Raw genomic sequence first — 27,748 nt, forward strand, 5'->3', positions numbered from 1 at the left:
AACAATGTCCTAGTTACTGGAGAGGCGAGAGACTCTCTTGAGCGAATCAGCGTCGTCAGCGATTAGCGGTGCGGCTTCTTTAAACAACTTCCTGCTCATCCCACGCGGGCGCACGGACAATGTCATCATCAGCCTCCTCGCGCGGGGATGCCAATTGACACAGTGCGACGAGGGTGGCTGACTCGGCAGACTCGATTCCTCGTGGAGGGACAATTGAGCTTCTTAAATTATATCCAAGGAGGCTTCTTCGCTATTCACTCTGTGCATTAAATCACAAAAGCAGGGGAAGGAGAGTTAAAGATATCCCTCAAATATGTATATTTTGCACTTCATTTATGGAAAATGCAGTAAATTTTCTTTCACAAGCATTTCATCTACTTATTTTAGAACATATTTCTTCATCTTTTTCTCACTCAAAAAGCGTGCCAAGCTTTTGTGCCAAGGATGAAATATTACTACTATTAAATTCAACAATAATTAGGATACTTCAAACACTTCAAACACTGATAAATCCTCAAATAATGCAGCTTTTTTACTTAATACTTCACATTCACTTCTCTTCGGCTTTCCTGAGCTTTTCCATCCGCGATCCGCACTGAGAGACAACTGAAGGATTTTCCTCGCGGGAGAGCGCTTAAATAGCTTCCTGGGCGTCCTTCGCAGACAAAGACACCCCCTCGATGTGAAGCAGGTGGAGAGGGTGTGAGAAATGAGCCTCAAAAGGAGACACTTTGCATGGGGAAAATGCTTTTGAAATGTTAAATATGCAAAATTTTGCATTGATTTTCTGTTTCTCAGTGGGAAAATGCATGTTTCTCGGGTGTTTCGTGGATTTAAAATCCACCGCCGTTGTCATAATACACCGATCGAAGCAGAGTGAAGTAGGAAAATGCGGTACTTAGGATCTGAAAGTGTCCGAAGAGTCCTTTAGAATTGTCTGAAAATTATGCAAAGAGTGTGTGTGGATTTACCGCAGTGAAACTCCTCAGCGAGACGATGGAGAATTTTCCCGCCGTGACATATTGAGGCCTCTGAGCTCGCATGAGAATCATCAGAATGCTCTTCTGATATTCCGCATCTTCTCTGTGCCACTGGGAGCAGAAAGCGCCCCACGACAGTGCCTGACTCTGCAAGGAAATCAAAGCAATTCGCCACAATGTGTCGTGAACGTCGTGAAATGAGAGATCAACTCACGGTTTCGAGGAGAACGTTGCCGTAATAGCAGAGACAGAAGACTTGCCACATAGCACAGATGAGGAACATGACGTACTTGAAGAGGATGTCAAAGTGCACGTCGGGATTCGTGGACTGGAAGCCCACGAGGCAGATCATGAGGGAGCTGAGGACGAAGTTGCAGAGGATGGAGAAGTTGTAGATGTCCTCCATTTCTGCGCACAGATCGATCAGCGTGTGGTGGCGCTCGATGGCGCTCTTCAGGCGGGCATTGCGCGATCCTTTGGCCCTCCTGGGCGTGGTGATGAAGGTGAGATGATGCGTCAAGGCCTTGAATTGCATGGAGAGCTGCGTGATGAAGCACCCGAAGAAGAGATCAGTGCCCAGAATCCCAATCATCGACACGAAAGCACCCCAATTCTGCTGCACGTACATGATCATGAACATCTTGGCCGTCTTGGTGGGATTGAAGGGATACCAGATGAAGTAGGGCAGCTGTCGCTTGTAGATCCCGGTGTCCATGTAGTCCATGATGGAGACAATCAGTGGAAGGAGATTGAAGACCCAAATGAGAATCATGTACGAGACTGAGAAGTAAATTGTGATCATGTAGGATTCTCGGCGTGTCTCTCTGATGTGATACTCCTCCTGATCGTCCTCCGTCTTGGGGAAAATCTCCTCGAGCTTGTTCACAATGCGCGTCAGGCGTTTCTGATTCCACCAAATCATGTTCAGCTTGATGAGCGCGATGGAGGAGAAAATCGTACAGGGAGCAAGAGCTGTGAGCTCCAGGAACAGCACTTCATCCTTTTCGTCATCCTTCCACGCAGCATAGAAGTAAATCATTTCTCCGACGACGCATATGAGATGATTGACGTAGGATGACCACCAGTAGAGGGTTTTCAGCCATGAAATCCTGTAGCCAGGATGAGGATCAAAGGGCACCAGACCAATGGTGGCGAAAAGATAGTAGGGAATCACTACGAAATCCCTAAAAGGAATCACATTCCTCCGCACTGTTTTAATCTCCATCGTCACACGCACTCGACACAAGCAATCCTCCTCCTGCATAACTCCTTTTATACCACGAATCCTTTGGCAAATGCATAATTAATCCATTGGGAGTGCTTTTGTGCTTTATCATTAAACTTTCTCAAATTGATTCCCATTTGACGGGAAAATGGAGGCACAATCGCTTAGTAATTCCACCTACGATTAGTGGTCGTCAATTAAAGCTGAGGTTTTTCCAACTTCAAAGAGAATTGCAATGATTTCAGGGGAATTTTAGGAAATGTTGGATTTGCCGAAGACCAAAAATAAACACAAACACTCAAGGATTCTGTTTTAATATTTTTATTAAAATTTCGATTTTACACATTTTTGTTCACATCAAATTTAATTTTATTCATGTCCTTATTTATGCGAATTCTCAAGAAGCTAAATCTTTAATCGCGCTTTGTTTTCTTTTTTTTTCTGTGGATCTCGCGTCAATACAAAGTTTTTTTTCGAATATGAAAGGAAGGAAAATAAAATAGGTAAAATCTTCATTATTATTTTCATTGTTTGGAGGCGATTTTTTCACATCATGGCTCTTGGAAGATACTGGTTTTTCTTATGTCTGGCTTCTTTTTTTTACTGTGGAAATAAAGAATTGAAGAGGCGAAAGAGATTGAAGATTGTTTAATTAATTACTTGAGCATCGTGGAGGAAAAGTCAATGCAATGCCACAAACAGACAAGGAAATGCATGTAAAATGTAAAATGCTTCCACCTTAAAATATATAATTTAATGGAAAGATCTCAAGTTCTAGTGTTAAGTTGACGTTCTTTCTCATTTTTCTTAGAGTGTGTATATGAAATAGTGTATGGATTGTTTTGTGTATTTTGTGTTCCTTCATCTGTAAATATTAAGAAGAAATAGGTACAAATGTACTTGATTCAATGCCATTCACTCTCAAATTCTATGATTCATTTCCAAATGAAGATTTAGATTGTAAAGTTTAGGATTGTTCATTTTCCACCTAAAGTGTTTTCTTGCTCTTAATTCTTATTCTCTAAAATATAAACTTTTATCTGCATTTTTTATCCTCTCTATTCTTGTTTTTTTTCTCCCGGTAAATATATTTTTACTTCTGCTTCATCAATTCTTACTGTTTACCCATTTATACGTTGACTAAAGTAAGTTTAACCCTTAACTAATTCTCTGCTCTCACAATTACAATCATAAATTGGTATAAAGTTATACTTTTCAAAATGAGGTATCATTTACGAGAAGATACTAGTTTTTTTTCTTTTCTTTTCATGTTATCATTGTATGAAGCAAGACTTTTGCTATTTTTCCTTCTCTCTCTCTGTCTTTCATTGATGCACAAAATGTGTAACAATTCTGATCTTTATCAAAAAGGAAAACATGATAATTTATATGCTGAGAAATTGTGATATTGAGAAACTACACAAGAAAACAAGAGTTAATTGCTTGCTTATAAAGTAATTAATATCAATTTATGGAATTCATACAAATCTACGTTAGTTTTCTCTTCGGTTAAAGGTTTTTTTTCTCTTTCTTTCTCTCAAATTTGAACAATTTTGAACACATTTATTTTTCATGTTACATTTTTTTATTTTCCATTCTCAATAATTTTTATTTTCTCTCTCAATTTTCATTTATCAGTAAATGTTCTTTTAGAAAAAATATTATTTTCACTATCGTATTGTTTTTTTCGCTACAATTTTTCTACACATTTTTCTTCTCCAATGTCCAAAAAAAAATCAAAAACAGAAACTGAGAAAGAGGAGGGAATTAATTTTGGGATGCGCAAATTAGAAAATACCCCTTTCATTTTTCTTTTTTTTTTTTTTGGAAGAATGAAAAAATTACTGAATCTCATGTTGCATTGCCGAAGTTTCTACAAAACTTCTCAAAAGCATTACAAATTACAGGAACAAATTCGTCCAAGAGTGTGAAGAGGAAGTTTTACTCATGAATGAACTCTTGTAAAAAATGGCTGGGGACGGAATTTTCTTAAGTTTTTTCTCTTTCTATCTTCCATTCAAATGTCCTTCTTCAGGGAGGATATTTACAAAATAGTAGTTTCTACCTAAGAGGAGACTACGATCTTCTCTGATGGGAATTCATCTGCCAACTCTACTTGTCGTCAACAATGTACAACTCTTTTCAGCTCTTTCGTGGTTTTTTCTTTCATCTCTCTTTGGCCCCGAATTTTCAGCAATCATCCAGTGAAGCAAGAATATGTTGTGTGTGTGTGTGGTTGGAAAATGGAGAAATCTACATTTGATTTTCCTCGAAGAATTCAGTAACTTTGTCATCCTCATCCTCTAACATTGGCGAATGTGTTGTCAAATTAAATACTTTTGCGTAAGGTGTAAATTTTCTAGAGGGAAAATTCTTGCTTACTTTATAAATTTCATCAATTTCTCTTCTTTACCATTGATTAGCTAACAAGTAAAAATTTCCCGCTAATTTCTACTTCTAGCTCTCTTGCCATCCTTCAGCGCTTCCTTTTTTTCAATTTCTCTCTCTCACTCACTATATTTGGTTAACTGTTGCAATATCAAAAATAATTCTGTAGAGTATTTTCTCAATCTCTCATCGTATTTTGTTGTCCCTCAATAGTTTCAATTTAATTAATCCTCTGTCGATTTTTCTTTTGTCCTTCAATTTAATTGTGTAAGAAAAGACCTTTAAAATTCAAATATATCTGCCTCAAATTCTCACTAGATAATTTTACAGATTCCACCATCTCAAATAGCTTTACTTTTCATTTAATTTTCCATCCCTCATCTCAATAGTTTAGAGCTTTCTCTTTCTCTTTAAACACTTTCTTCTTTACCTAATTCTTATTTTTTTCTCATTTTGTTAAGGCATTAAAAATTTAGAGAATAATTTGCCAATTTATGTCCACTTTACATTCACTATAATCTTACCTACAGTTTTTCTTTTTCATCTTTCTTCTACTTCTCACTATAGCAATTACATTTTAAATCTGTTTTAGTTAGTGTTGATTGTTCTCTCAACATATCCTTAATTTAATTCTTTTTCTCTTTTATAACACAATACATTTACTTCTGAGGGAAATTCTTTCTTTGCTTAACAGCTTTTATAGCTTCACAAGACGAAATGTGGAAATTATTTATGGCAGTTTAAGTGAAATGATTTGTTTAGAAGTTATCATTTCTCTTTCTCTTATATACTGTTTTATCCCATTTTACAGAAAAGCTCTGGTAACAATCACACTGACTTGAATGGGGAGAAAGGATACTGTGTTTTTTTTTCTTTCTTTGAAGAATTGTTACATTTCTACATTGATTAATGTCTTTGAGAACAGATACAGGAAAAAAATAAATCCTCCATTTCCATCTCAGAATGGAGCCAAAAATAGTCACAAACATTCTAACTCAATGGTGCATTTTGCTATGGCAAAAGAAATGCTTTTCTTTCTTTTCACATTTGTACTCGCGTAAACTCAAGAAGAAACATAGAAAAACTCAACAAATCGTATAGATTAAAGAAAGAAACGTGTAAAATACCATCCCAATCGTATTCTAAATGCTTATAGACAACTAAAGGGTAACGCAAATTGTGAAAAATGTGTGTCGATTTGGGAGATAAGTGAATTAGATTCACGCCTTGGCGCCGGGCAGCTTCGAGAGCACTTTGGACACATCCACCCCAGTTAGGGCATTGATGGCCGGCGGCAGTTGTCCCACGAGGCGAGTCACGTCACCCGTTGTGCTGTCATTGCCGCCGATCAGCACGATTTCTTCCGTCTTGGCCAGCGGAGCGGCAACTTCAGCGGCAATCTGCAAAGATCACAGCCTTCTTTAGTCAAAGAACTACACAGAGAGGGAGAGAGGGAGACAGGATACGCACCTTGGGCAAGGCTTCGAGAACGATGTTCATGATGGCAGCATCGCCGTATTGTTTGTACACTGCAGCTTTCATTCTCATCCTCTCAGCTTCGGCTTTTCCCACCAACTCAATTGCCGTGGCTTCCGCCAGACCCAGCTTCTTGATGCGCTCCGCCTCAGCTCGTGCCACTTCAACAGTCTGAGTCCTGAAGAATGTGAGTGAGAGAAATTGCGCATATCAGCAATGCTGCACGACTGAACATCTTACGATGGAAGGTAAAATACTCACCTTTTGCCCTCAGCAATCATCTGCACTTTGTAGCTCTCCGCCTCAGCCGGCAGCCTCACGGTGGCATTCAGCTCGCGCTCCTTCCTCTGAATCTCCTGGGCCTCAATTTCGATCTGCTTGCGTCTCTCCACCACGTCAATTTGGATCTCCTCATTACGGATCCTCTGTCTAATTTTAGCCGCCTGCAACTCGTAGGCTAATTGGGATTCGGCTTTCTGAAATGGAAGCGACGAGAGAAGAGAGGGCGTGCAATTAGTGTCTACGGCGGAAAGGTTTCATCTTCGGACTATATATATTTATATATATTTATATGGAATGTGATCTGAGAAGAAGAGAGATGATGGCCAAGGGAGAGCGTGTGTGAGAGGAAGAAAACCATCAAATACCGCAGTGTTGATTTCTTGATCAAAATTCGCCTTCTGCAATTTGTACATCCTCGCGTTGTCCTCGATCTTCGTGTCGGTGGCGTACTTCACGTCCATGGCGCTCTTCTCGCACTCCGCCTCCCGGATTCCTGCATCCCTGCGCAAGGCGATAAAAAGGAAAGTATTAGCAAATGACTCTAGAAATCTTCTCTGCTCGCGCAAAGCGTCTAACCTGTTAGCTTCAGCCACTCCGGCATCGGCGTCACGCTTGACACTGGCCGTTTGCGCCTTGCCCAGAGATTGCAAATACTGGACATCGTCGTATACATCCTTGATGGTGAACGAGAGAATCTCGATGCCCATACGGCCAACGTCAGGTGCCGCCACTTCGCGCACCAACGCAGCAAATTGGTCGCGATCTTTGTACACCTCTTCGACTGTAAGAGTTCCTGCAGAGCACAAAAGAAGTGCCATTGTATTTATTCTTATTCACCTCCAAAGAAATGTGATATTGTTGGCAATTTAATGAAACCACAGAGACACAAGAAATGTTATTATTGAGCTTGGAAGTAGATTCCTTCTATTTTCTAATTCGTAAGACATTTGATTTGCTCTAAATTAATGCTCAATTACCACTCGATGAAAAATTAATGCGATGGGAAATACAGCAGGGGAAAAACACATTGAAGTAAATTGGCAAGAAATCAAAAGATTAACTGCTCACGATTCTGCTTGAATGAGAACGAGTTGAGAATCAAGGAAAATCTTCTCAGACAGATAAGAGAAATATACGCGCCAATAACAATTCCACGATTTTACGCTAAACTCCACAAGATTTTCGCAAAGACAGACGATTTGGCATGATCATTCCATCATACTGAATTAATGAAGCAATTATAAACACTTCAAATTATTCTCGATTTGACCTCAGCGTTCGACTCGCCAGTATCAAAGCGATTATATCATAACTTCTTCACACTGTCGCATGCATTTCAGTGTTGGAAAAGTATAACCAACGCTGATTGAGCAGCACTGTCCTCAGGGTGTCTTCTCGCACATCAAAATGCATTAAGATATGTTTCATTACATTTTTAAAACTCTCAGTGGCTTAAGAAATTCGCTTGAGGTCAACTGTGTAATCATCATTCCCTCACTAATACTCTTAAGCGTTATTTGCAGTGTTGGAGAAACAGCTAAAATCTCGAAATGCAAACAAGTTCAAGTTGGATCTGAGACCAAAACTTTTGAGGTGAAATAACTTGAAGTCATCGCGAAATTTACACTAGAGCGACGTCAAAGTGTAAGAATTGTTCCGTATTCCATCACATTTTATATGGCAATTTTATTACCTTTTTACAACAATGTAGGTAAATCCGAGAATTAGAGACAATTTGAATGCTCCCATCCAAATCATCCTTCACGCGCACTTCAACTTTAATTTTCTGCACAAGAAATCCCCTTGAAGAGACACACAATTTCACCGCGTCCTCACTCACTGATTCCCCACAACACTCTGAGAGCTTTGTGTGTTTGAAAGTTCTTGGCTTTTAATTGGATTCAATTGAAAATATAAACTCATCGCCTCCATTCGCGCTCGGTGTTTTTGCAGCAAAACACTCTGACGACATTCCCGAATATCATAATCTTACATGAAAGCCCACAAGAATAGCGTAATAAGTTTGTGTCGTAATTATTGCAGATGTATCAATTATCACTGGTAAAGTCTCCTCTGCAATCCTCCGTCTGCAGGTGTGATAAGATAAGACACAGTGCGTGATATCGCGAGATTCCCTGACGGAGTCAATTCTCAAAGTGCCTTTGCGGTGTGTCAACATGAAATTCTCGCGACAAACTGATTTCCAGTTCTACGAACGTCTTTCCCCACACAAGAAAATTCTCAAACACCCCGCACTTCATGTGTCGCCTCTGTATCTATCTTCTCTGTGCACAGCAGCGCGCGACACACATATTTGAGTCATGCAAATAATGAATATTGTCGTTTTCGCACGGCAAAAGGAAAAACCACAATTGTGAGAAACAGAAAAATTTTCATTGTTTTCTCCATTCAGAGAAAATCACTGCGATTTTTTCCGCTGAATCAGATTTAACCTCATCAGCGATAAGGACAAAGAATCTTTCAAGCTCTGTGTTGATGGCTTAATGATCAATAAAGATGACTTTATGATGAATATGATGAAAAATAATAATTGCCAAAGCTGGTCATGATTGGAGACACAATTTAATGACCGACATAAATGACTCTTTTGGCAGACGTTCTTTGAACTCTCTGGAATGGTGGCAATTTTCATTACCCGCGCACTTCAATTACATTCAAACGCAGAGAGAGAGAATCGCGACATAATTTTCACCTTCCCTCGAGAGAGCCATTCACTTGAATTATTACATAAAAGTGCCACTGCAAAACGTGTCAGCAATGCGAAAACTGAAATGCATCGCAAGGACATCATTGAAATAAATTTACGTGGAAAATAGAGCATCTGCAAAACAACATTCCGCCCAAAAATAATATCTCAAAACGTGTGTTAAAGATAACTTTCTATGCGACACTTCAGCAGAGTGTCTGTCTCTCTATGGTTTGGCCAGCCAGTGAGGCTGATTTCTCACCTAGAATGGCTCTCAGGTGTCCCTCCAGGGTCTGCAGGATGGTCTGCTTGATCTCCTTGACGGATTTCCCCAGAAACTGCTCACTGGCAGTCCCGAGCAACTCGTCGGCCTGATGGTGAAAATAATACACGTTCATCATCTATAAATAGAATAAGAAAAAAACGCAGGGGATGAGAATCAGCATCCGTTGGCCCGCCGTCGACTTGCACTAGAAGGGTTGGCTTTTACAATTGCGTAAACCTGTGTTGTGTTCTCACTCTTGGAAACTCTTCTACTTCCTCCAAATTCAATCACGTCAAAAAGGAAGAGAGTCAAATTATTGCCAAATTTTCACCACTACGACACAAAGAAAGTTATAATAATAAAAACAATTTCTCATTTCCGTGCTCAGAAAAATAAAGATAAAAAAACTCAAAGAAACAATGAGGAAGAAATCACTTTTGAGAATTTTATGGATTGTAAGAAAACCGAAAAGATCGTCCCCTCAAAGTGAGAGTTGATCGATAAAGTAAAAGAATGGAAAGGTAAAAAACAGTGCATGAACTCGCGGCACACGTTGAAGATGCTTCATCGTCATCCATCCTGCAGCAACCGATGAAAATCTCTCATAATCAACAGATTTTCATTGAATATCTAAATGAAAAAAAAAAATAAATAAAAAGAATGAGTAAATAAAAAGAAACTAAAATAATCCTTAAAACTAAAATCATAGAAATAAATATGGTGAAAATAATATGAATAAAAAGAAACACTCTTAAAATGTAAAAAACCGTGCATTTTCCTCGGCAAAAATTCTCCTTCAACTTCACCAATAATCAATTTCACGCCAAGAAAACTCGAAATGCGCCTCAAACGAGAGCTGTTGTCACAAATCAAAGACATACTTTTCCTTCAATATATAATCATTTCAAAAGTGTTCAATGAAAATCCAGTGTTAAATACTTACGTTAGAGATTTCAAGATTAGTTATATAATGTCAAATTCAATTAAAAATTGTGTACAGGTTCTTGATTTTATAATTTATGTGCGAAATTGTCCCATTGAAAGCATAACAAAAGAAATTTCAGCAGTGATTATAAAATTTTATCAGAGAAACTCAATAAGTAATGAACTGGAGAGTCCATTTAAATTAGTCGAAGCACAATATATTGCAATCATAAGTTCAAATGGTAGCAGAGATTTAGCAATAAGTTTCTCAATGTGAAAAATAAATTGTCAATCAAATGTAAAGTGCATTTTAGAGTGCATGAGAAATACATTTACGAATAATTTGAATCTATTGCAAAAAGTGCTTTCACAAGTAAAATGCTAATAAGATTAATTTTATTGATAGAAAGAAAAAAAAACTTACGATGCCTGTACGATCTTTAAAAAATTTCTATATAAACATGTGTCTTTGTAAAAGCTATCAAAATTGGGAGAAAGTCAATAACTATTATGGTTGTTAGTGAGGAAATTGTTTTTTTTTTCTTATCCACATTTAAGAATATAAACACTATCATGAGAAAGGAAATAGTGGAGCAATTAAAAATGGAGGGAAAAAAACAGCCTCATAACTCTCGATGATTGTCCCTGAAGCACAATTTACAAGATCATAATCACTATTTGATCACCTATAAAAACAGCAAAATAACATCTACACGCATAAGTTCTAAATGGTCATCAGCTTCAACATCTGGAAAACACTCTGTCAATTCAAATGCATATAAAAATACCTAATGAGGAAAAAAGAATGGTTCATTTCAGTATGTTCAAAAGGAATGAATTGTTGGGCAAATTTGCAGGGCGGACAACATGCTAAAGTCCTGAGTAAAGGAAAAAAGAAATTATATAATACAAAATGTCAGAGAAATTAAGGAAAATTAGGAGATCTTCTGGGAAACGTTGCCTGTGTCAAGAGCCATTAGACAGGCGGCATACCTTCATGATCTTGCACTGTGCAACACCTGTAACTGTGAGTGGGACACCCTGAGCCGTCTCCACGCCCTCGCACATCGGATTCAGCGTCATGACCTCCAGCGACAGGCGCTGCACGTCCGTCACGAGCCACCAGGCCCAGGCCCATCCTCCCACGATCGTCCTCTTGCGCGTTGAGCCGCAACATCCGCCTGCAAGGAGAGGAGAAAAGTCACCGCCATTAGCCAAGTGTGCATTTAAACATTTACGCGCTTTTTGCGTGCCACTCAATAATATACTAAATAATTCAAGTCACTTCCAACAGAGTTTAATGCATTTTTTGAACCGGAATTCAACAAGTAGTTATTATTACTGAGAATTCTCCGCAAATACTGCTATACATAAATCTGATACACAAACACATTTCGGCTGTATACAATCGAATTTCCCGTTTTAAGCTTATAACCAGAGACTTGATGTTATTTCAAAAACTTTCATTAAAACACTCCAAGTCTGATTGCAGCAAAGAAAATCTTTAGGCATTCCTTACTCGATCTCTTTCGTCGGTCTCTCTCAGTGACTACGTGATGAATATCATGTGCAAGAGATTAATCGAGAGTCTCAGGAGTGATCGAGTGGCAATGGAAAGGTGTGTGGGAAAGAAGAGCAGACGGCACATAGTGAAAGATCCACACTTGAGCGACTCAATAAAATTCCCATTGATCGCAAGCGCGCGCGCGCGTTTCCTCCAATCCCGTTTCACAGCTGATCTCCTAAAATGTTGCCCAAGTGAGAGACATCATCATGCGCGTCACTCTTTCCACTCTGATGCTGTTGCGCGCGTTGTGATCGTGAACTTGATCTTCATTTGGTAACCCCATCATTGTCGCTGGTGTGTGATCATCAACAGTGGAGCAAGAAGTCAGGTGAAATGCCGTGTATATTTCATCATCTTTGCCGCCGTCTCTGCGCCCGCACTGCTCCGCCCGTCTTCCCCACAAGACCATCGTCAGATGTAGGTGATCAAGTTGCTGCAACAAGCCTACGTGTGCGTTGGAAGAAAATCTTTCTCTCTCAACACTCTTTTGTGTCTCCCCTTCAAATGCACACCTTCGTGCACACACACACGCGCTCAAATGGAATCCCCACAAGAAACATCGCGTCCAATGACTCGATCCGCGATCGCTGGTGGCTTCTTCAGTTGCTGAAGAACTGTTAGTCGACGAAGACGCAAAGGAAGCACACTCTCAAGAGGTGTTTCGCGAGAAAGTTGCATGGTTTTTTTGGACAGTGCTGACGGGATTACTGTGTCATTTTGCCGAGAGAATACAAATTGAGTAAGCTTTTATTGCAAAGCCACGGTCTTGAGCTTTCCTTTCGGTCGAAGAACCATCAAGTGCTCTAGTGGGTTTTACCAAAGTGTCTCTCATATAGAATTCCACACGCTCTCGTCGTCCAGAGAAACTTTTTCGGAGACGAGATAACATTCACTCCACATCAGGATTATACTTTGCATCTGCACCAATAGTTGGAATTGGCGGTTAAAATGTCTGCTCAGTCAGAGTAACGAAATTGCTACAACATTGCACACAAACTCATCGTACAACTCATCATTGAAGCTTGTAATCGAAATCATCACTGTGAGTGCGAGACTTTCGTCGATATACACAAACTCTTTTCTTCCATGAATGGCCAATTTCATCTGCTCAATTGCCAATCGTTTAGGAAAGAAAAGGACCCTTTTCTAGTTTGTATATATAAAGAAGAAGAAGATGAGATACTTTGCACATTCTTCGGCATTCTATTTGGAAACATCATTCAGTGTTTGTGTGTGTGTTTGGTGGAGAGAAATTTAATTAAATTCATTAAATGATTTACACTTTAACTACACATTGAGAATGTTAAATTATGTGACATCATAGTAGAGTTTCTTGGTGGGTTTTTTGCATGAATGTAAAGTCGATGTGACGACAAGTGATGAAAAGTCATGAATAAAAATTCACTCACTAAAAAGAAATTGCCAATAAAATCCTCTCTCAGAAGCACTGTGACCAAGACTGTGACCTATTCTCTTAAAGTAAATTCACGTGACGTATACTTAAAGATTTAAACATAGAGAACTTGGAGTTCATGAAAAATTCATTGTTTAACACGCTTAACACGGAAAATAATTTAAGCATTTTGTAGCTGCAAATTGCATTAATTCTTCAAATTTGCACTACACTTTTCTGCATTTCCTCGCTGAGAAATTCAGTGCTTATAAGCAATCAATAACTCATTTAAAATGGGAAGAAATTATGTGAAATTTACGAGCTTCTTTTCATACTTAATATTGCAGACCGTGAAAAAATATCAATTTTACCCTCGTTTGAGTTCTACACCAGGAATTATATAATGCCCAACAAATGGCATAAGCTTCCATTCAATGGTGTAAATTGCCCTTTTCTGTGTTTATTGACTGGAAAATATAAACAAAATGAATGAGGAACTGCCGACTAATTTTTTTGCCTTTCGTGTAGGTTTTTTTTTTCTACACGAAAAGAGGTGTCAATGAGCGTAAAGTAGGGACAAACCATCGTTTGTAATAAGTTGAAATATGATTTGATTTTTTTTCCTAACTGGTGATGGAGAATTTCAAAGAAATATTTCTCCTAAGAAAGTGTTACATTCTTATGATTGTTGAGAGTTTTTGTTAGAAAAAAAAGTGAAAAGAGTGATTTATTGACAGAAATTATTCTCAGTTCTTCTTTTATGACTAGAAATATTGATGGTGTGTAATTATTCCGTAAAAGAGATTGAAAAGCTTAAGATATTAATTTGCATACAAGATAGTGATTATTAAGAATTGAGTGCATGATGAACTACTTTACATTTATCGCCTCGATGGATTGAAATAATTTCTCCGGCAACGAAAGTGACAGTTTTCCACTAACTCTTCTCTCTATTAATTTCATACTTTTATACATCAAAACTAGAACATTTGCCACAGTATAATAATAAATTCTAAATGTCTACAATTTATAGGAGGAAAATGTAGACAAAGCGTGCATGCCTTGAATCACTGTAATGAAGTTTATGCTGATGTCACAAAACTAGCAAGAGTCCAACCTCATTGAAATGATGCACGAGAAGAGGAGAAAAGTGGTTCAGAGATACACACACTTTATGCCATGCAAGGCAAAATTGTGTCACACATCATTCCAATGATTGAAGGTGTGGTGGAAAAAGAGAACGGCTGGAAGGAAAATGGCACAGTTCTCCGGCATTTCAAAGCCCGTTATACACTTCTCAAGCACAATCATCAATTCTTTCACGTGCAATTTATTTACTCGCCAACCACTAAACTCACTAAATTTACAACTCATTGAGCCATTTCGCTGCTGGAGAGAAGTATTCTGCGAAATACTGTTATTTTCACTATTCAGCCTGCGAGATTAATCTTGCTTTTGGAGATTTATCGGCACATTGCTCTTGATCTTGAACAGCGAGAAATGTATTTTTTTTTATTTCTTCTTCCTCCCGGCAAACACGATCGATACAAAGTCCGCGGTAATTTGTTTTGAATGTAAAAGTTCGCCCCAACTATAAGCTTAGTGTATATATTGATGGAAATAAGTCACAATTGAAAGTTATTTTATTTTCACTTTGAGCAATTGATCAAGACGCACGCGCGCGCGCATCAGGAGTTTCAAAGAAGTTGCAACGATCATGCGTGCAATCTCAATTAAAATGTGCATTTAGAGAGTCTCATCGGCAGCCAAGATGCAAGTCTGCAGGTGATGATAATTGATGTATTATAGGAGCTCTAAACAGTGCCATTTAGTGCACAGTGTGTAGTAGTTTTCCCGCTCAAAATCACAACTCAGACAAGAGTTGCATTGCGCTGCAAAATCAGCCACATGGCGCGATGAAAGTAAACTTGACAGCGCGAAGGTGCGCGCAAAACCTTCAAAGAGTGAAATTTTGAGGTGTTCTCCTTCACCTTTTTCGCCAACATTTCTCAATAGACACACTTTTTATCTCACTCTCTTTCATATCGACCTTTCTTTTTATTTCTCTCACCGCAATATATGAATTTCACCAAACACACAATTGTGTAAATTTCCTCGTAAAACACACATCGGCGTCGAGCTGTACAATGACAGAATGGGACAGACAAATTCCACATAATTTTCACTTCGGCCAGACCAATTACCACACTTCATCACCCATCAGTCGTATTGATTGATTACTCATTGACGACGACGATCTCTTCAGCAGGAAGATCGCGTGAAGCACTTGCGGAGCGGCGATGAGTGCGATTGTTGGAGCCGCCAATGCAATAGGTGGAGCCGCCGTTTCGGCCGCCAGCAGTGTCGGATGGTTCGTGCCGGTGCTGGTCGCCGCTATTGCCTACTTCCAGTATGAAGATCTCATGGATCCCGAGTCGAGACCCATCGATATCTCGACGTCCAACATGCTGGACGAGTACGATTTCATAGTAATAGGAGCAGGATCGGCGGGTGAGTTGTTCAAACTATTGCCAAAATATTCAATTCTAATCCTTTCTCCGTCGACTTCACAGGAGCTGTAATAGCCAATCGATTGACTGAGGTGGAGAACTGGAATGTGTTGCTTCTTGAAGCTGGAGGAGACGAGACGGAGATCTCTGATGTACCACTCATGGCGGGATATTTGCAGCTGAGTAAATTGGATTGGAAGTACAAGACAGAACCTCAAGGGACTTCCTGCTTAGGTAAGAAAACCAACCACTTCCCATGTGAATCTATGATAAAATCCTTCTCATTTCCACAGCAATGCAGGGCGGAAGATGCAATTGGCCACGCGGGAAAGTCATCGGTGGATCGAGTGTGCTCAATTACATGCTCTACTTGCGTGGCAATAAGAAGGACTACGACGCATGGGAGACATTAGGGAATCCTGGCTGGGGCTACAAGGATGCCCTGTACTATTTCAAGAAGTCCGAAGACAACACAAATCCCTACTTGACAAACACACCTTATCATTCAACTGGCGGCTACTTAACCGTGGGCGAAGCTCCTTATCACACGCCTTTGGCTGCCGCCTTCGTGGAGGCGGGAGTCGAGATGGGATACGACAATAGAGACATAAATGGAGAAAAGCAGACAGGATTTATGATAGCCCAGGGCACAACGAGACGAGGAAGTCGATGCAGCACTGGGAAAGCCTTTTTGAGACCGGCGCGTCTCCGGCCAAATCTCCACGTCGCTATGTATTCTCACGTGACCAGAGTGATGATCGATCCGGTGAGCAAGATCGCCTTTGGGGTGGAATTCATCAGAAACAGGAAAGTTCACTACGTCAGAGCGCTGAAGGAAGTCATCCTTTCAGCAGGAGCTGTGAATTCTCCTCAAGTTCTCATGCTGTCCGGAATTGGACCGAAGGCTGAACTTCAGAAGCATCGAATTCCTGTCATTCAGGACCTTCAAGTGGGCGAGAATCTGCAGGATCACATAGGATTGGGTGGACTGACTTTCCTGGTCAATCAACCTGTGGCTATTATAGAGAATCGTCTCCACTCCATGTCAACAGTTCTGCAATATGCAGTGTTTGGCCAAGGACCACTTACCATCTTGGGAGGCGTTGAAGGACTCGCGTTCGTCAACACCAAACACGCCAATGCAACAGACGATTATCCAGATATTGAATTTCACTTTGTTTCCGGTTCAACAAATTCAGATGGCGGAGTTCAGCTGCGAAAAGCTCACGGCTTGACTGAAGCTTTCTACGATTATGTCTTCGGGCCAATCAATAATAAAGACTCCTGGAGCATTATTCCCATGCTCTTGCGGCCCAAGAGTGTGGGATCCATCAAGCTCAGGAGCAACAATCCCTTCGACTATCCCTACATCTATCCCAACTACTTCAAGGACGATTTCGACATGAAAACCCTCGTGGAGGGTGTGAAAATTGCCGTAGCACTGTCGCGAACGCAATCCATGCAGAGATTTGGCTCTCAATTGGCCGCGTTCAACTTCCCAGGATGTTTGCACATCAAGATGTTCACAGACGCGTACTGGGAGTGCATGATCCGGCACTACTCCGTGACCATCTACCATCCTGTGGGCACTTGCAAGATGGGCCCGTACTGGGACAGGACGGCAGTGGTGGATCCGCAGCTGCGCGTCTACGGCATCCGCGGCTTGAGGGTGATTGACGCCAGCATCATGCCAAAACTTGTGAGTGCCAATACGAATGCCCCAACGATCATGATTGCTGAAAAGGGCGCAGACATGGTGAAGGACTTCTGGATAAAGCGTAGCCAAATGTTGTAGCGCGCGAAGAGCTTCCGTTTGAGACGCTGTGTGAATTGTGATATCAAGCTACAAGAGAAATGCGCCATTCTTGTATAATTCTGTGGCTCGGAACATTTTTTTTTAAATTGAAATATGACTTCAAAGTGAGGAGAAAAAAGGTTATTTTTTCTTGTGTAAAACTTCAATAAAGGCTGACTGAGAAGAGCACTATTTAAGCAGAATGTGGTATTTTTGTCACTGACACTGAAGACAAATGATGAAAAATATTGCCACTGAGGCAATGACAAAACCTATTGTAGACAATAAATATGTAAGGATAATAAACTTGATTATAAAATAGAAGTGTTTTTAATGAGACACTCTACAGATATCTCAGTAATATTCTAAGTGATCCTCCTTTATCATATCACTCGCTTTCTCTCCCACCATTATTGTGGGCGCATTGGTGTTTCCGGTGACAATTGTTGGCATTATGCTCGCATCCACAACTCGAAGTCCCTGAATTCCATACACTCTCAACCTCGCATCCACAACTGCCCACTTATCATATTTGGGGCCCATTTTGCACGTTCCCACCGGATGGTAGATTGTTTGGGTGTAATGACGCGCCATACACTTCCAATAGTCATCACTGAGGTAAGAATAATGCGAACAACCAGGAATGATGAATGAATTCAGCGTAGCATTCAACATTTTCATCATTTTCGTTCGAGAAAAGTGATAATATCCAAACTTTGCACCCTCAATCTGAAAAGAAAGACACTTTTGTGATATAAAACCAAACAAAAAATGTGCTTTTCTCACCAAAACATTGAGATCATGAGGATGATCAAAGTAATTGGGATAAATCAATGGATATTCATGAGGATCTTTGCTCTTCAGCACAATTCTGCCACGGCTTTTCGGCCTCATGAGCAGTGGCACAACCATAAAGGTGTCTTTATAGAGAATATTCTCATATATCTGGGAATAGTAATCGTGTGACATTCCACTGCCTCTCTTGCTGTAAATCCCTCCATCGGAGTTATCTGAATAAGCAGCCATAAACAGCTGAATGTCCGGCCAATCTTCGTGAGGATCCTGATATTTGGAGTTGATGAAGGCCATCACTTCGCACGCCGGCATGGCATAAAGTGGTCCATTGTGGTCATAGACAAACTCCCTGATCGCCTCAACGTTGATCAGTTTGGGGATGACAAAGCTCAGAGTGTCCTTTGAAATGGGATTCTGTATCAAATACGATCCTCCGCCCATCGCCACGTGATCTTGCAGATTCTCCCCAACTCCCGGAGAGTGATAAATCACAGGGATTCCGTGCTTCTGCAGCTCATGCGCGGGCCCAATTCCGGAGAGCATCAGCAATTGAGGACTTTGAATAGCTCCAGCACACAGGATCACTTCCTTCCTTGCATATACAACTCTAGACGGCCAATCGTGCTTCTTAAATACCACTCCATAAGCCACTTTACGGTGCTCATCAATAAGGATTTTCTGAACATGAGAGTGAAGAGAAACATGAAGATTAGGACGATGCGACGCTTGTCTCAGATAAGCTTTAGCGGTGCTGCATCTCAAGCCATCCCTAAAAGCACAAATACCATTAATTTGATGGCAATTGATGGCTGTAAATTCTCATTTATCACACCTCAAAGTCCCTTGAGATCTCGCGAATCCATGTTGTGACTCAGCATTGTAGTCTCCATGCGGATTCAGGAGTCCCAATTCGTCCGCCGCAGCCATGAAGAGCTCCATGAGAGGCGAGACAAATCGGAAGTACTCAACTGTGAGAGGTCCTCGAACTCCGTGAAAATGGCTGTGAGCAAAGTGTGGCTCACGCGTGCCTTCGGACTTCTTGAAGTAGTGCAAAACACTCTTATATCCCCATCCTGGATTGCCCAGACGCTCCCAGTGATCGTAATCCTTGCGATTTCCCCGCACATAGAGCATCGCATTGAGCACACTCGATCCGCCAAGGACCTTTCCACGTGGCCACAGGCACTGACCATTGTCATTCATCAGACAGAAGTGATTTGTTGGCTCCGTAACAAACTTCCAATCCAATTCACTCTGCTGCAGTGTGGGAAACAGCTGAGGAACATCTGATATGAAAGTCTCATCGGGTCCTGCCTCAAGGAGAAGAACACTCCATTCGTGCACTTCACTCAATCTCGCCGCCACAGCAGCTCCCGCCGATCCTCCGCCAATCACAATAAAATCATACGCCGCATCCGCTGATCGATCATGCACTCGATGGTGACGATCGACAATGTCGTGCCGCTCAATCTCAATGGCGCGATTGAGCAGAAACAGCAGAGCAAATCCTGGACCATAGGTAACAATAATTCGAGCAGCGGTGAATAAACCCGACAATGTCACCATTTTTCACTCTTCACTCGTCATTTGCCAACAACACACAAGACACTGACACGGAATTTAATAGAATTCCACCGCGCTTGAACTACATTTTTGATGATGCTTGCGAAAGAAAAAACCCCATATTTTCGCCACCTCCATAAAGTGCAATGAATTATCGAGAGTATTTTGTGCTTGTCACGCAAAGCATGTCAATTCTATGTGCACAACAAAAAAAATCTCTCACGTTTTGGGGACAATTTACAAACATAAAGAATACAATTTTTCACGACAAATTTGTTTTATGAGTTTTTTTCTGTAAATATTTTGGTTATTTGATGAACCTGTTTCAGAAACTCGAATGCAAAAGGAACGATGCAGTTGCCTTTAAGACACTGGACGATCAACATCTTTTGCAAAAGTATATTTGTTCTTAGTGGCTTTGAAATTATTCACCCAGTGATTTATCGTGTAAAAAGTGAGTCAATGGCAAATTTTCCACACTTTTGGTTTTCTACATGCAAAATAGCGTGATAATAAAACACAAATACACAAAATAGTTGCGCGTCAAAATAGACAAACCAGACGGTTATGACGATGTGCAAAAAAAAAATCCACCGAATGACTCGTTTATGTACAAAGAGTGACAAGATGAGATCTAAGAAAATTCTGCTTTGCAATTACAGATAAAATCTCGCGTAAAATATATGCAAAATATCGATATGGAGTGCTTGTCTTCAACGTGTGCAAATTCAAGTGCAGGAGCTGTTAATACATATCTCTCGCTTTTGCTTAATTTCTTGACCATTTCACACTGTTCATTGTCAAGTCCTGAAATGTGGCCCAGAGATTATGGCGATGTTTTGATGAGAAAAGGTTTCGTTCTCGATAAATTCAATTGCTAAACTTTTATGAAACATTAAAACACTTTGCAGGCTTTGATAATGAATATGACTTCATTATTGTGGGCGCCGGATCTGCTGGTTGTGTTCTTGCTAATCGTCTTAGTGAAAATCCACAATGGAAAATTCTCCTTTTGGAAGCAGGAGGAGATCCTCCAATAGAATCAATGGTAACTTAGATCAGTGAATATCGGATTATTGAAGTATTTCACTGTTTTTCACACCAACAGATTCCACGATTGGCGTTTTCATTCTTCAAGACAAAGTATGATTGGCAATATTACGCGGAAATATCGGACACAGTCAGTCAATACAGCCCAAAAGGAAGTTACTGGGCAAGAGGAAAAGTGTTGGGAGGATCGAGTGCAATGAATTCCTTAGTTTATGCCAGGGGAAATGAAGATGATTACAACAATTGGGAAAGTCTCGGAAATCCATCTTGGGGATGGAAAGATATTTTGCCATACTTCAAGAAGTCAGAAGCGAATCGAAATTTTGAAGGATATTACCATTCAAAGGATGGTCTCTTGTCTGTGGAATTTTTCAATAGTTCCAATCCACTTAGCCAAGATATTATAGCAGCTGCTGAAGAGTTGGGATATAAATTTCTTCTAGATATCAATGCAAAAAAACATGTTGGCTTCACATTAGCGCAAGGAACACTCAAATCAGGATTAAGAAACAGTGCAGCTTCTGCTTTCTTAATTTCAGCCATGAATCGTCCCAATTTACACATCGTCAAGCACGCGCACGTCACGAAACTCGAGATTGATAGTCAAGGAACGGTTTCAGGAGTGTCAATGAAGCTTCGAGGACAAACTGAATTTAAGGCTTTTGCGAAGAAGGAAGTGATTTTAAGTGCCGGAGCAATAAATTCTCCACAAATTCTCATGTTATCAGGAATCGGACCTGCTTCTCATCTTCAAGAAATGAAAATTCCAGTCATTCAAAGTCTCCAGGTTGGGAAGAACTTGCAGGATCATCCGTATATTCCATTGTTTCTAAAAATGGACAAATCCACTGCCGTTGCCGTGACTGTTGCCGATTTAGTTCAAAGTTACTATCAATATTTAGCCCAACATGCTGGAATCTTCGCAAACTCGGGAACAGTGGAAGCAATTGGATTCGTCAATAGCCAAGATATGTTTGCCAGATATCCTGACATTCAATACTATCACATTGGTTTTCAGAAAGGACAAGCTTCGGATATAATTGGTCTTCTACAAAATCTAGGATACAATGATGTCGTTATCAATACAGCAGCAAGCGCATCAAATGATGGAAACATTATAATATTGCCTGTGGCACTTCTCAATGAAAATTCTCGCGGTGAAATACTCTTACGAAATGCAGATCCAATGCAAAAACCCAAAATATATCCCAACTATTTGAGAGAAGAGTCAGATATTCAGTCTTTTCTGCGTGCTATTCGATTATATCTTAAATTCCTTGGCACAGAAGCGTACAAAAGGCACGAAACAGAATTATTTTCAATCCCAATTCCAGAATGCGATGCTCAAGGCTTCAATTCAGATGCATATTGGACGTGTTATATTAGATACATGATAAGCACTGTCTTTCATCCTTGTGGAACAAATAAAATGGGTCCTGATTCAGATCCCGGTTCTGTGGTTGATTACAGATTGCGTGTGAAAGGCACTACAGGACTGAGAGTTATTGATGCCAGCATAATGCCGAGGATTCCCAGAGGCAATCTAAATGCCCCAACAATTATGATTGCAGAAAAAGGATCAGACTTTATAAAGAATGATTTGGGATTTCTGATTTAATATATGTACCTAAATCTATAAGATCAAGTTGAGGTGCTGAAAATTTCAAATCACACAAATGTTTCAGAGAAATATTTGAATGTACAGATGAAAAAGATACATAAGAAGAAATATCAATAAATTTGCATACTTGTCGCGGGTTCTTCTTTCTTTTATTTAGGCAATTTTCAAATTCTTCCCAGGAACACAGTTCAATTTGGACTTTCGGAGAAGTAACATCTTTTTGCCAAATCTTCAGTTGGACGTTGTTCTTTTTTAGTGAAAATTCTTTTGTCAATCCGTATTAAAACAGGTGAAAATTTATTGAACTCGTGATTTATATTCTACAATTAATTTCATATCGAATTACAATAAGAACATCCAAGGAAAAAGTGAATATAAATAAGATAAATCATTATTTCTCCCAGTTTCTGTAAATTTTCTAATTATTTGTAAAATTTAATTAAAAAAAATTTTTTTTTTATGCATAGAAATTTCATTGTAAAAAAATCTTTGCAATAACGATAAAATAATGCTAAAACCAGTTTGACAACCTGCGTGAGCCAGACGCTTCGGTCTGTCACCCCATATTCATTTGCATAAACTCGTGCGATATGTAAATCGCCAAAATTGGAACCGGATAGTAATCCATTAATATGAATAGATAAAGAAATATCGAGTCAAATAGAGAATAATTTTGTTCTTGTATATTCAATCAGGTATATAAGCGGAGGAAATGGACTGCTTCACTTCGCCATGTGCAAGTTTAAGCACAGGAGCTGCCAATACGTATTTGTCGCTTCTGATGAATTACTTGAGTATCTCGCAATGTGCTCTCTCACCGCCAGAAATGTGGCCAGCTGATTATGGAGATTATGCTATACGCAAAGGTACTGCAACTACACTAACTGATGAAATCCTCTCTTAAACACATCCATATTTTCCAGGCTTCGACACTTATGACTTCATAATTGTTGGCGCTGGATCAGCAGGATGTGTTCTCGCCAATCGACTCACGGAAGATGGAAGTACGAAAGTTCTCCTCTTGGAAGCAGGCGGAGATCCTCCAATTGAGTCAGCTGTAAGCTTGTGGATTATCCGAAATGGTATTTTCCAGTAACACTCTTAACTTTGCAGATACCCAGACTCTTCTTTTCTCTACAAAGACCCCCGTATGATTGGGATTATCACGTGGAACGCTCGGATTCATACAGTCTGCTGCAGGCAAAAGGAGACTTCTGGCCAAGAGGAAAGATGTTGGGTGGATCGAGTTCACTCAATGCCATGTATTATGTCAGAGGAGTTCCAGATGACTACAATAACTGGGAAGCACTCGGAAATCCAACTTGGGGATTCGCAAACGTCTTGGAATACTTCAAGAAATCTGAACAGAATCACAATCCGGAGATTGCTGATGCCTTTGGTGGATATTATCACTCAACCACCGGACCAATGTCTGTGGAACTCTTCGGTAGCAATGATTCAGTCAGCTATTTAGTTACTCAAGCAGCTCAAGAGCTGGGTTTCGAATTCATCCCAGACTTCAATGCAGACAAGCACATTGGATTCACATTCTCACAAGCAACTGTGAAGTCTGGTGTGCGTGAAAGTGCCGCGACGGCATTTCTTCTTCCAGCCATGAACAGACCAAATTTGCACGTTGTCAAGCACGCTCACGTCAATAGGGTCATAATTGATAGCAATGGCGTGGTTACTGGAGTGCAAATGAATCTGCGAGGACAAGAAATGGAGGCTTTCGCTATTAAAGAAGTCATTTTAAGTGCCGGAGTGATTAATTCACCACAGATTCTCATGCTTTCTGGCATTGGTCCGGCACCACATCTGCAGCAAATGGGACTTCCTGTTATCAGCAATGTACAAGCTGGCCAAAACCTACAAGATCACCCAATTGTGCCAATTGTCATTAAACTCAACAAGTCAACAGCAGTGCCAGTAGCTGCCAGTGATATAATGCAGGCCTTCTTCCAGTACTTGGCCACGCACACGGGATACTTTGCGACTACAGGATCAATGGAAACCCTCGGATACGTCAATGTGAACGATCCTCTGGCTGTTTATCCAGATATTCAATACTATCACATAGCATTCCAAAGGGGACAATCACAGGAAATCCTTGCTTTATACAGAACTGTTGGTTATATTGATGAATTGGCACAAGCTGCCGCTCTGGAGATTGAGACGGCAAACATGCTGATTGTTGCAGTTGCTCACTTAGCCCCTCGATCCATCGGAGAAATTCTCTTACGCAGTGCAGAACCGGCGGAAAAACCACGCATTTTCGCCAACTATTTGTCAAATGAATTGGACACTGTTGATTTTGTCAAAGCCATTCGTCTGTATTTGAGATTCTTGAAGACAGAAATTTTCACAGCAAATGAAGCAGAATTGCTGGTCATTCCTATTCCTCAATGCGATATTTTGGGATTTGATACTGACGAATATTGGGCATGTTACGCACATTTCATGATCACCACAGTTTATCATCCTTGTGGAACATGCAAGATGGGTCCTGATTCAGATCCCGGTTCTGTGGTTGATTACAGATTGCGTGTGAAAGGCACTACAGGACTGAGAGTTATTGATGCCAGCATAATGCCGAGGATTCCCAGAGGCAATCTAAATGCCCCAACAATTATGATTGCAGAAAAAGGATCAGACTTTGTCAAGCAAGATTGGTCATTGCCACAGTGAAAGAAGATGAAAAGAGCTGATTCAGAAATAAATCTATTGCATAATTGACTTTTATATCGATATAACTTAGAAGGTTGAAAAATATCTTGTCTTATTTCCAGGAAAGCCTTGCATTAAAAAAAAAATGTGACGAAAATAAAGTTTCAATTAAAAAAATTATATACAAATTCCGTCGTTTCAATTAATACAACAATATCACGAAATACACATCAAACATTAGATATATATCGTATTTACTATCTTGGTTAATGGATTCCACATTATTTCAGAAAACGATTCAATATGCAGTAGAGCGAAAAATTTATGTGATTTCTCAATTGATTACTCGATAAAAATGAGCAGTATTTCAGGGCAAAATTTAGTCACTTCACGAACGCAGAACACTTAACATCTTCCAGTTACTAATAAACTCAATCAGTGTATGTGAAAGATATTTGAATAAAAAAAGAGTGCAGTTAAGGAACTGTCCACGGACAATGCGACAGAGGAAAGGATAATTCTGTGTAGGGTTTCAAAAGGCACAAAACGTCATTTGGAGAAGGAACAACATATATTTGAAGACACGCGGAGAAAAGGCAGCATAAAAATAGCACAGAATTACTAATTAAATAGTTGTTATCAGTAAAAAGGTGAAGAGTTATCACAGTTGAACCGCATTATCACAGAAGGAAGCTCACAGTCATCGTTGGGAGAGAATCGAAAGTTAATCCTTCGGAGCAACATAACCTAAAAAATTCTCCCCATTTCAGGTAAGCGAAAAAACTCTTAAATTGAAGCAGTTAAATCTAATTCAGTGGATTTCCTATCTTTGACCAGATGTAATTTCACATCATAGTGCAAGAGTGGAATAAAATTGATTTTTGAAAAATCGCGAAAAATGACAAGAATTGATCAATTTCATTCGACGTGTCCGAATCTGAGCACAGGACCTGCGAATCAAATTATTTCGCTTCTCATCAATTACCTCGCATTGTCGCAATGTTCACTCACGGCGCCAGAAACTTGGCCACGAGATTACGGCGAAATTGCTTTGCATAAAGGTGATAATTTATGTGCATAAATGCAGTGATGAAGACAATAATGCTGTGCGAATTATTATCACAGGTTTCGAGCAGTACGACTTTATCATTGTTGGCGCAGGATCTGCAGGATCAGTCGTTGCGAATCGCTTAAGTGAGAACCCAAATTGGAAAATCCTTCTCCTCGAAGCAGGAGGAGATCCGCCAATTGAAGCTGCAGTAAGATTGGAATACGGAATGATGTAAGGAGCAATATTTAAGTAAAATATTTTTATTTTTCAGGTACCTGGATTCCAAGCAACAGTAGCTAATGAATATACCGATTGGGGCTATTATATAGAACCTTCACCAAACTATAGTATATTAGCGGGATGGTGGCCAAGAGGTAAAATGTTGGGAGGAACGAGTTCAATGAATGGAATGAATTACGTAAGAGGAAATGCTGATGATTACGATAATTGGAAGAGGCTTGGAAACCCGACATGGGAATTTGAAAATGTCTTGGAATACTTCAAGAAATCAGAGGAAAATCAAGATCCGGAAATCGCTGACGCTTTCGGAGGTTATTTTCATTCCAAAGACGGATTAATGTCTGTGGAACTCTTCAGGAGCAATCTGACAATCAATAACGCAATCATTGAAGCAGCCAAAGAATTGGGATACAAATTCATCTTAGACATTAACGCAAATGAACACATCGGATTCACATTCTCGCAAGGATTTGTTCGAAAAGGAGTCCGAGAAAGTACTGCCGCGGCTTTCTTGCGTCCTGCCATGAATCGTCCCAACTTACACATCGTAAAATACGCGTACGTCACTAAATTGGAGTTTGATAGTCGAGGAAAAGTTTCAGGAGTTTCAATGAAGCTTCGAGGAAAGAAAAACCTTAAAGCTTATGCGAATAAGGAAGTAATCTTAAGTGCCGGAGCCATAAATTCCCCGCAAATTCTCATGTTATCAGGAATCGGACCTGTTAATCATCTTAACGATATGCGAATTCCAACAATCAGAAATCTTCAAGTCGGAAAGAATTTGCAGGATCATCCTGTATTAATACTTCTTGTTAAAATTAATGAATCCAATGCAACAACAATAAGCTTAGAAGACTTGATGAAGAGCTACTCCTTATATTTAACAGAACGTAGAGGAGAATTTGCAACAACCGGAACTCTCTCAACAATAGGATATGTAAATGTCGATGATCCTCTCTCAAAGTATCCGAATTTTCAATATTATCAAGTATTTTACCGAAAAGGCGATGTAAACGGAATCGCTGGTTTTTTCAGACTCTTAGGATATGTTGACGAAGTTATTGATTTTGGCAGGGAAGAAATTCAAACTTCAAACGTTCTCTTAATAATGATAACACATTTAACACAAGAATCAAGAGGAGAAATTCTGCTGCGAAGTCCCAGTCCAGCATTAAAACCCCGAATAATTCCCAATTATTTAGCCGAATCCTCGGATCTGCAAGCTTTCATAAAAGCTATTCGATTGTAT

The 27,748-nt window shown here is 39.9% G+C and overlaps 6 protein-coding genes across 7 annotated transcripts; 3 read left to right on the forward strand and 3 right to left on the reverse strand.

Moving 5' to 3' along the window:
• Window positions 1-833: 833 nt before the first annotated feature.
• On the reverse strand, window positions 834-2,244 carry LOC132263941 (odorant receptor 85c-like). Its single transcript, XM_059763963.1, has 3 exons — window positions 1,195-2,244; window positions 972-1,127; window positions 834-905 (listed from the first exon to the last, which is right to left on the reverse strand). The coding sequence occupies exons 1-3, from the start codon at window positions 2,242-2,244 to the stop codon at window positions 834-836; spliced, it is 1,278 nt and encodes a 425-aa protein (XP_059619946.1).
• Window positions 2,245-2,510: 266 nt separating this feature from the next.
• Window positions 2,511-11,426, reverse strand: LOC132263932 (flotillin-2-like). Of its 2 annotated transcripts, XM_059763953.1 has the most exons (7): window positions 11,241-11,426; window positions 9,321-9,459; window positions 6,928-7,144; window positions 6,717-6,852; window positions 6,331-6,545; window positions 6,064-6,247; window positions 2,511-5,993 (listed from the first exon to the last, which is right to left on the reverse strand). In XM_059763953.1, exons 1-7 carry the CDS (start codon window positions 11,328-11,330, stop codon window positions 5,814-5,816), a joined length of 1,161 nt encoding a protein of 386 aa, XP_059619936.1. In that variant the 5' UTR covers window positions 11,331-11,426; the 3' UTR covers window positions 2,511-5,813. The 2 variants fall into 2 exon arrangements, with proteins under 2 accessions (XP_059619936.1, XP_059619937.1); XM_059763954.1 differs by lacking the exons at window positions 9,321-9,459; window positions 11,241-11,426 and adding an exon at window positions 8,045-8,524.
• A 4,081-nt stretch (window positions 11,427-15,507) lies between these two features.
• Window positions 15,508-17,728, forward strand: LOC132263915 (glucose dehydrogenase [FAD, quinone]-like). Its single transcript, XM_059763930.1, has 3 exons — window positions 15,508-15,718; window positions 15,781-15,951; window positions 16,011-17,728. Exons 1-3 carry the CDS (start codon window positions 15,508-15,510, stop codon window positions 17,510-17,512), a joined length of 1,884 nt encoding a protein of 627 aa, XP_059619913.1. The 3' UTR covers window positions 17,513-17,728.
• Window positions 17,729-17,866: 138 nt separating this feature from the next.
• Window positions 17,867-19,873, reverse strand: LOC132263942 (glucose dehydrogenase [FAD, quinone]-like). The gene is made up of 3 exons (XM_059763964.1): window positions 19,140-19,873; window positions 18,299-19,076; window positions 17,867-18,241 (listed from the first exon to the last, which is right to left on the reverse strand). Exons 1-3 carry the CDS (start codon window positions 19,871-19,873, stop codon window positions 17,867-17,869), a joined length of 1,887 nt encoding a protein of 628 aa, XP_059619947.1.
• Window positions 19,874-20,682: 809 nt separating this feature from the next.
• LOC132263943 (glucose dehydrogenase [FAD, quinone]-like) lies at window positions 20,683-22,538 on the forward strand. The gene is made up of 3 exons (XM_059763965.1): window positions 20,683-20,722; window positions 20,782-20,918; window positions 20,979-22,538. The coding sequence occupies exons 1-3, from the start codon at window positions 20,683-20,685 to the stop codon at window positions 22,536-22,538; spliced, it is 1,737 nt and encodes a 578-aa protein (XP_059619948.1).
• A 715-nt stretch (window positions 22,539-23,253) lies between these two features.
• Window positions 23,254-25,229, forward strand: LOC132263944 (glucose dehydrogenase [FAD, quinone]-like). The gene is made up of 3 exons (XM_059763966.1): window positions 23,254-23,407; window positions 23,465-23,598; window positions 23,655-25,229. Exons 1-3 carry the CDS (start codon window positions 23,254-23,256, stop codon window positions 25,227-25,229), a joined length of 1,863 nt encoding a protein of 620 aa, XP_059619949.1.
• The last annotated feature ends 2,519 nt before the right edge of the window (window positions 25,230-27,748 follow it).

The sequence above is a fragment of the Phlebotomus argentipes genome, unplaced genomic scaffold (genome assembly GCF_947086385.1).
Source record: "Phlebotomus argentipes unplaced genomic scaffold, Phlebotomus argentipes genome assembly contig_40, whole genome shotgun sequence".
In the NCBI taxonomy this organism is placed as follows: domain Eukaryota; kingdom Metazoa; phylum Arthropoda; class Insecta; order Diptera; family Psychodidae; genus Phlebotomus; species Phlebotomus argentipes.

Excerpts from the sequence above, each read along its gene's own strand:
- LOC132263941 (XM_059763963.1), bottom strand. The coding sequence starts at position 2,244 with ATGCAGGAGGAGGATTGCTTGTGTCGAGTGCGTGTGACGATGGAGATT. Across the intron at positions 1,128-1,194 it reads GCAACGTTCTCCTCGAAACC|AGTCAGGCACTGTCGTGGGG; the intron begins GTGAGTTGATCT and ends ATTTCCTTGCAG. Across the intron at positions 906-971 it reads CGCTGAGGAGTTTCACTGCG|ATCCTAAGTACCGCATTTTC; the intron begins GTAAATCCACAC and ends GGACACTTTCAG.
- LOC132263932 (XM_059763953.1), bottom strand. The coding sequence starts at position 11,330 with ATGACGCTGAATCCGATGTGCGAGGGCGTGGAGACGGCTCAGGGTGTC. Across the intron at positions 7,145-9,320 it reads ACACCTGAGAGCCATTCTAG|GAACTCTTACAGTCGAAGAG; the intron begins GTGAGAAATCAG and ends TGTGCTCTGCAG. Across the intron at positions 6,853-6,927 it reads GGAGTGGCTGAAGCTAACAG|GGATGCAGGAATCCGGGAGG; the intron begins GTTAGACGCTTT and ends CGCCTTGCGCAG.
- LOC132263915 (XM_059763930.1), top strand. The coding sequence starts at position 15,508 with ATGAGTGCGATTGTTGGAGCCGCCAATGCAATAGGTGGAGCCGCCGTT. Across the intron at positions 15,719-15,780 it reads AATAGGAGCAGGATCGGCGG|GAGCTGTAATAGCCAATCGA; the intron begins GTGAGTTGTTCA and ends TCGACTTCACAG. Across the intron at positions 15,952-16,010 it reads TCAAGGGACTTCCTGCTTAG|CAATGCAGGGCGGAAGATGC; the intron begins GTAAGAAAACCA and ends TCATTTCCACAG.
- LOC132263942 (XM_059763964.1), bottom strand. The coding sequence starts at position 19,873 with ATGGTGACATTGTCGGGTTTATTCACCGCTGCTCGAATTATTGTTACC. Across the intron at positions 19,077-19,139 it reads AGATCTCAAGGGACTTTGAG|GGATGGCTTGAGATGCAGCA; the intron begins GTGTGATAAATG and ends TTGTGCTTTTAG. Across the intron at positions 18,242-18,298 it reads CTCATGATCTCAATGTTTTG|ATTGAGGGTGCAAAGTTTGG; the intron begins GTGAGAAAAGCA and ends CTTTCTTTTCAG.
- LOC132263943 (XM_059763965.1), top strand. The coding sequence starts at position 20,683 with ATGTGGCCCAGAGATTATGGCGATGTTTTGATGAGAAAAG. Across the intron at positions 20,723-20,781 it reads CGATGTTTTGATGAGAAAAG|GCTTTGATAATGAATATGAC; the intron begins GTTTCGTTCTCG and ends AACACTTTGCAG. Across the intron at positions 20,919-20,978 it reads ATCCTCCAATAGAATCAATG|ATTCCACGATTGGCGTTTTC; the intron begins GTAACTTAGATC and ends TCACACCAACAG.
- LOC132263944 (XM_059763966.1), top strand. The coding sequence starts at position 23,254 with ATGGACTGCTTCACTTCGCCATGTGCAAGTTTAAGCACAGGAGCTGCC. Across the intron at positions 23,408-23,464 it reads AGATTATGCTATACGCAAAG|GCTTCGACACTTATGACTTC; the intron begins GTACTGCAACTA and ends CATATTTTCCAG. Across the intron at positions 23,599-23,654 it reads ATCCTCCAATTGAGTCAGCT|ATACCCAGACTCTTCTTTTC; the intron begins GTAAGCTTGTGG and ends TTAACTTTGCAG.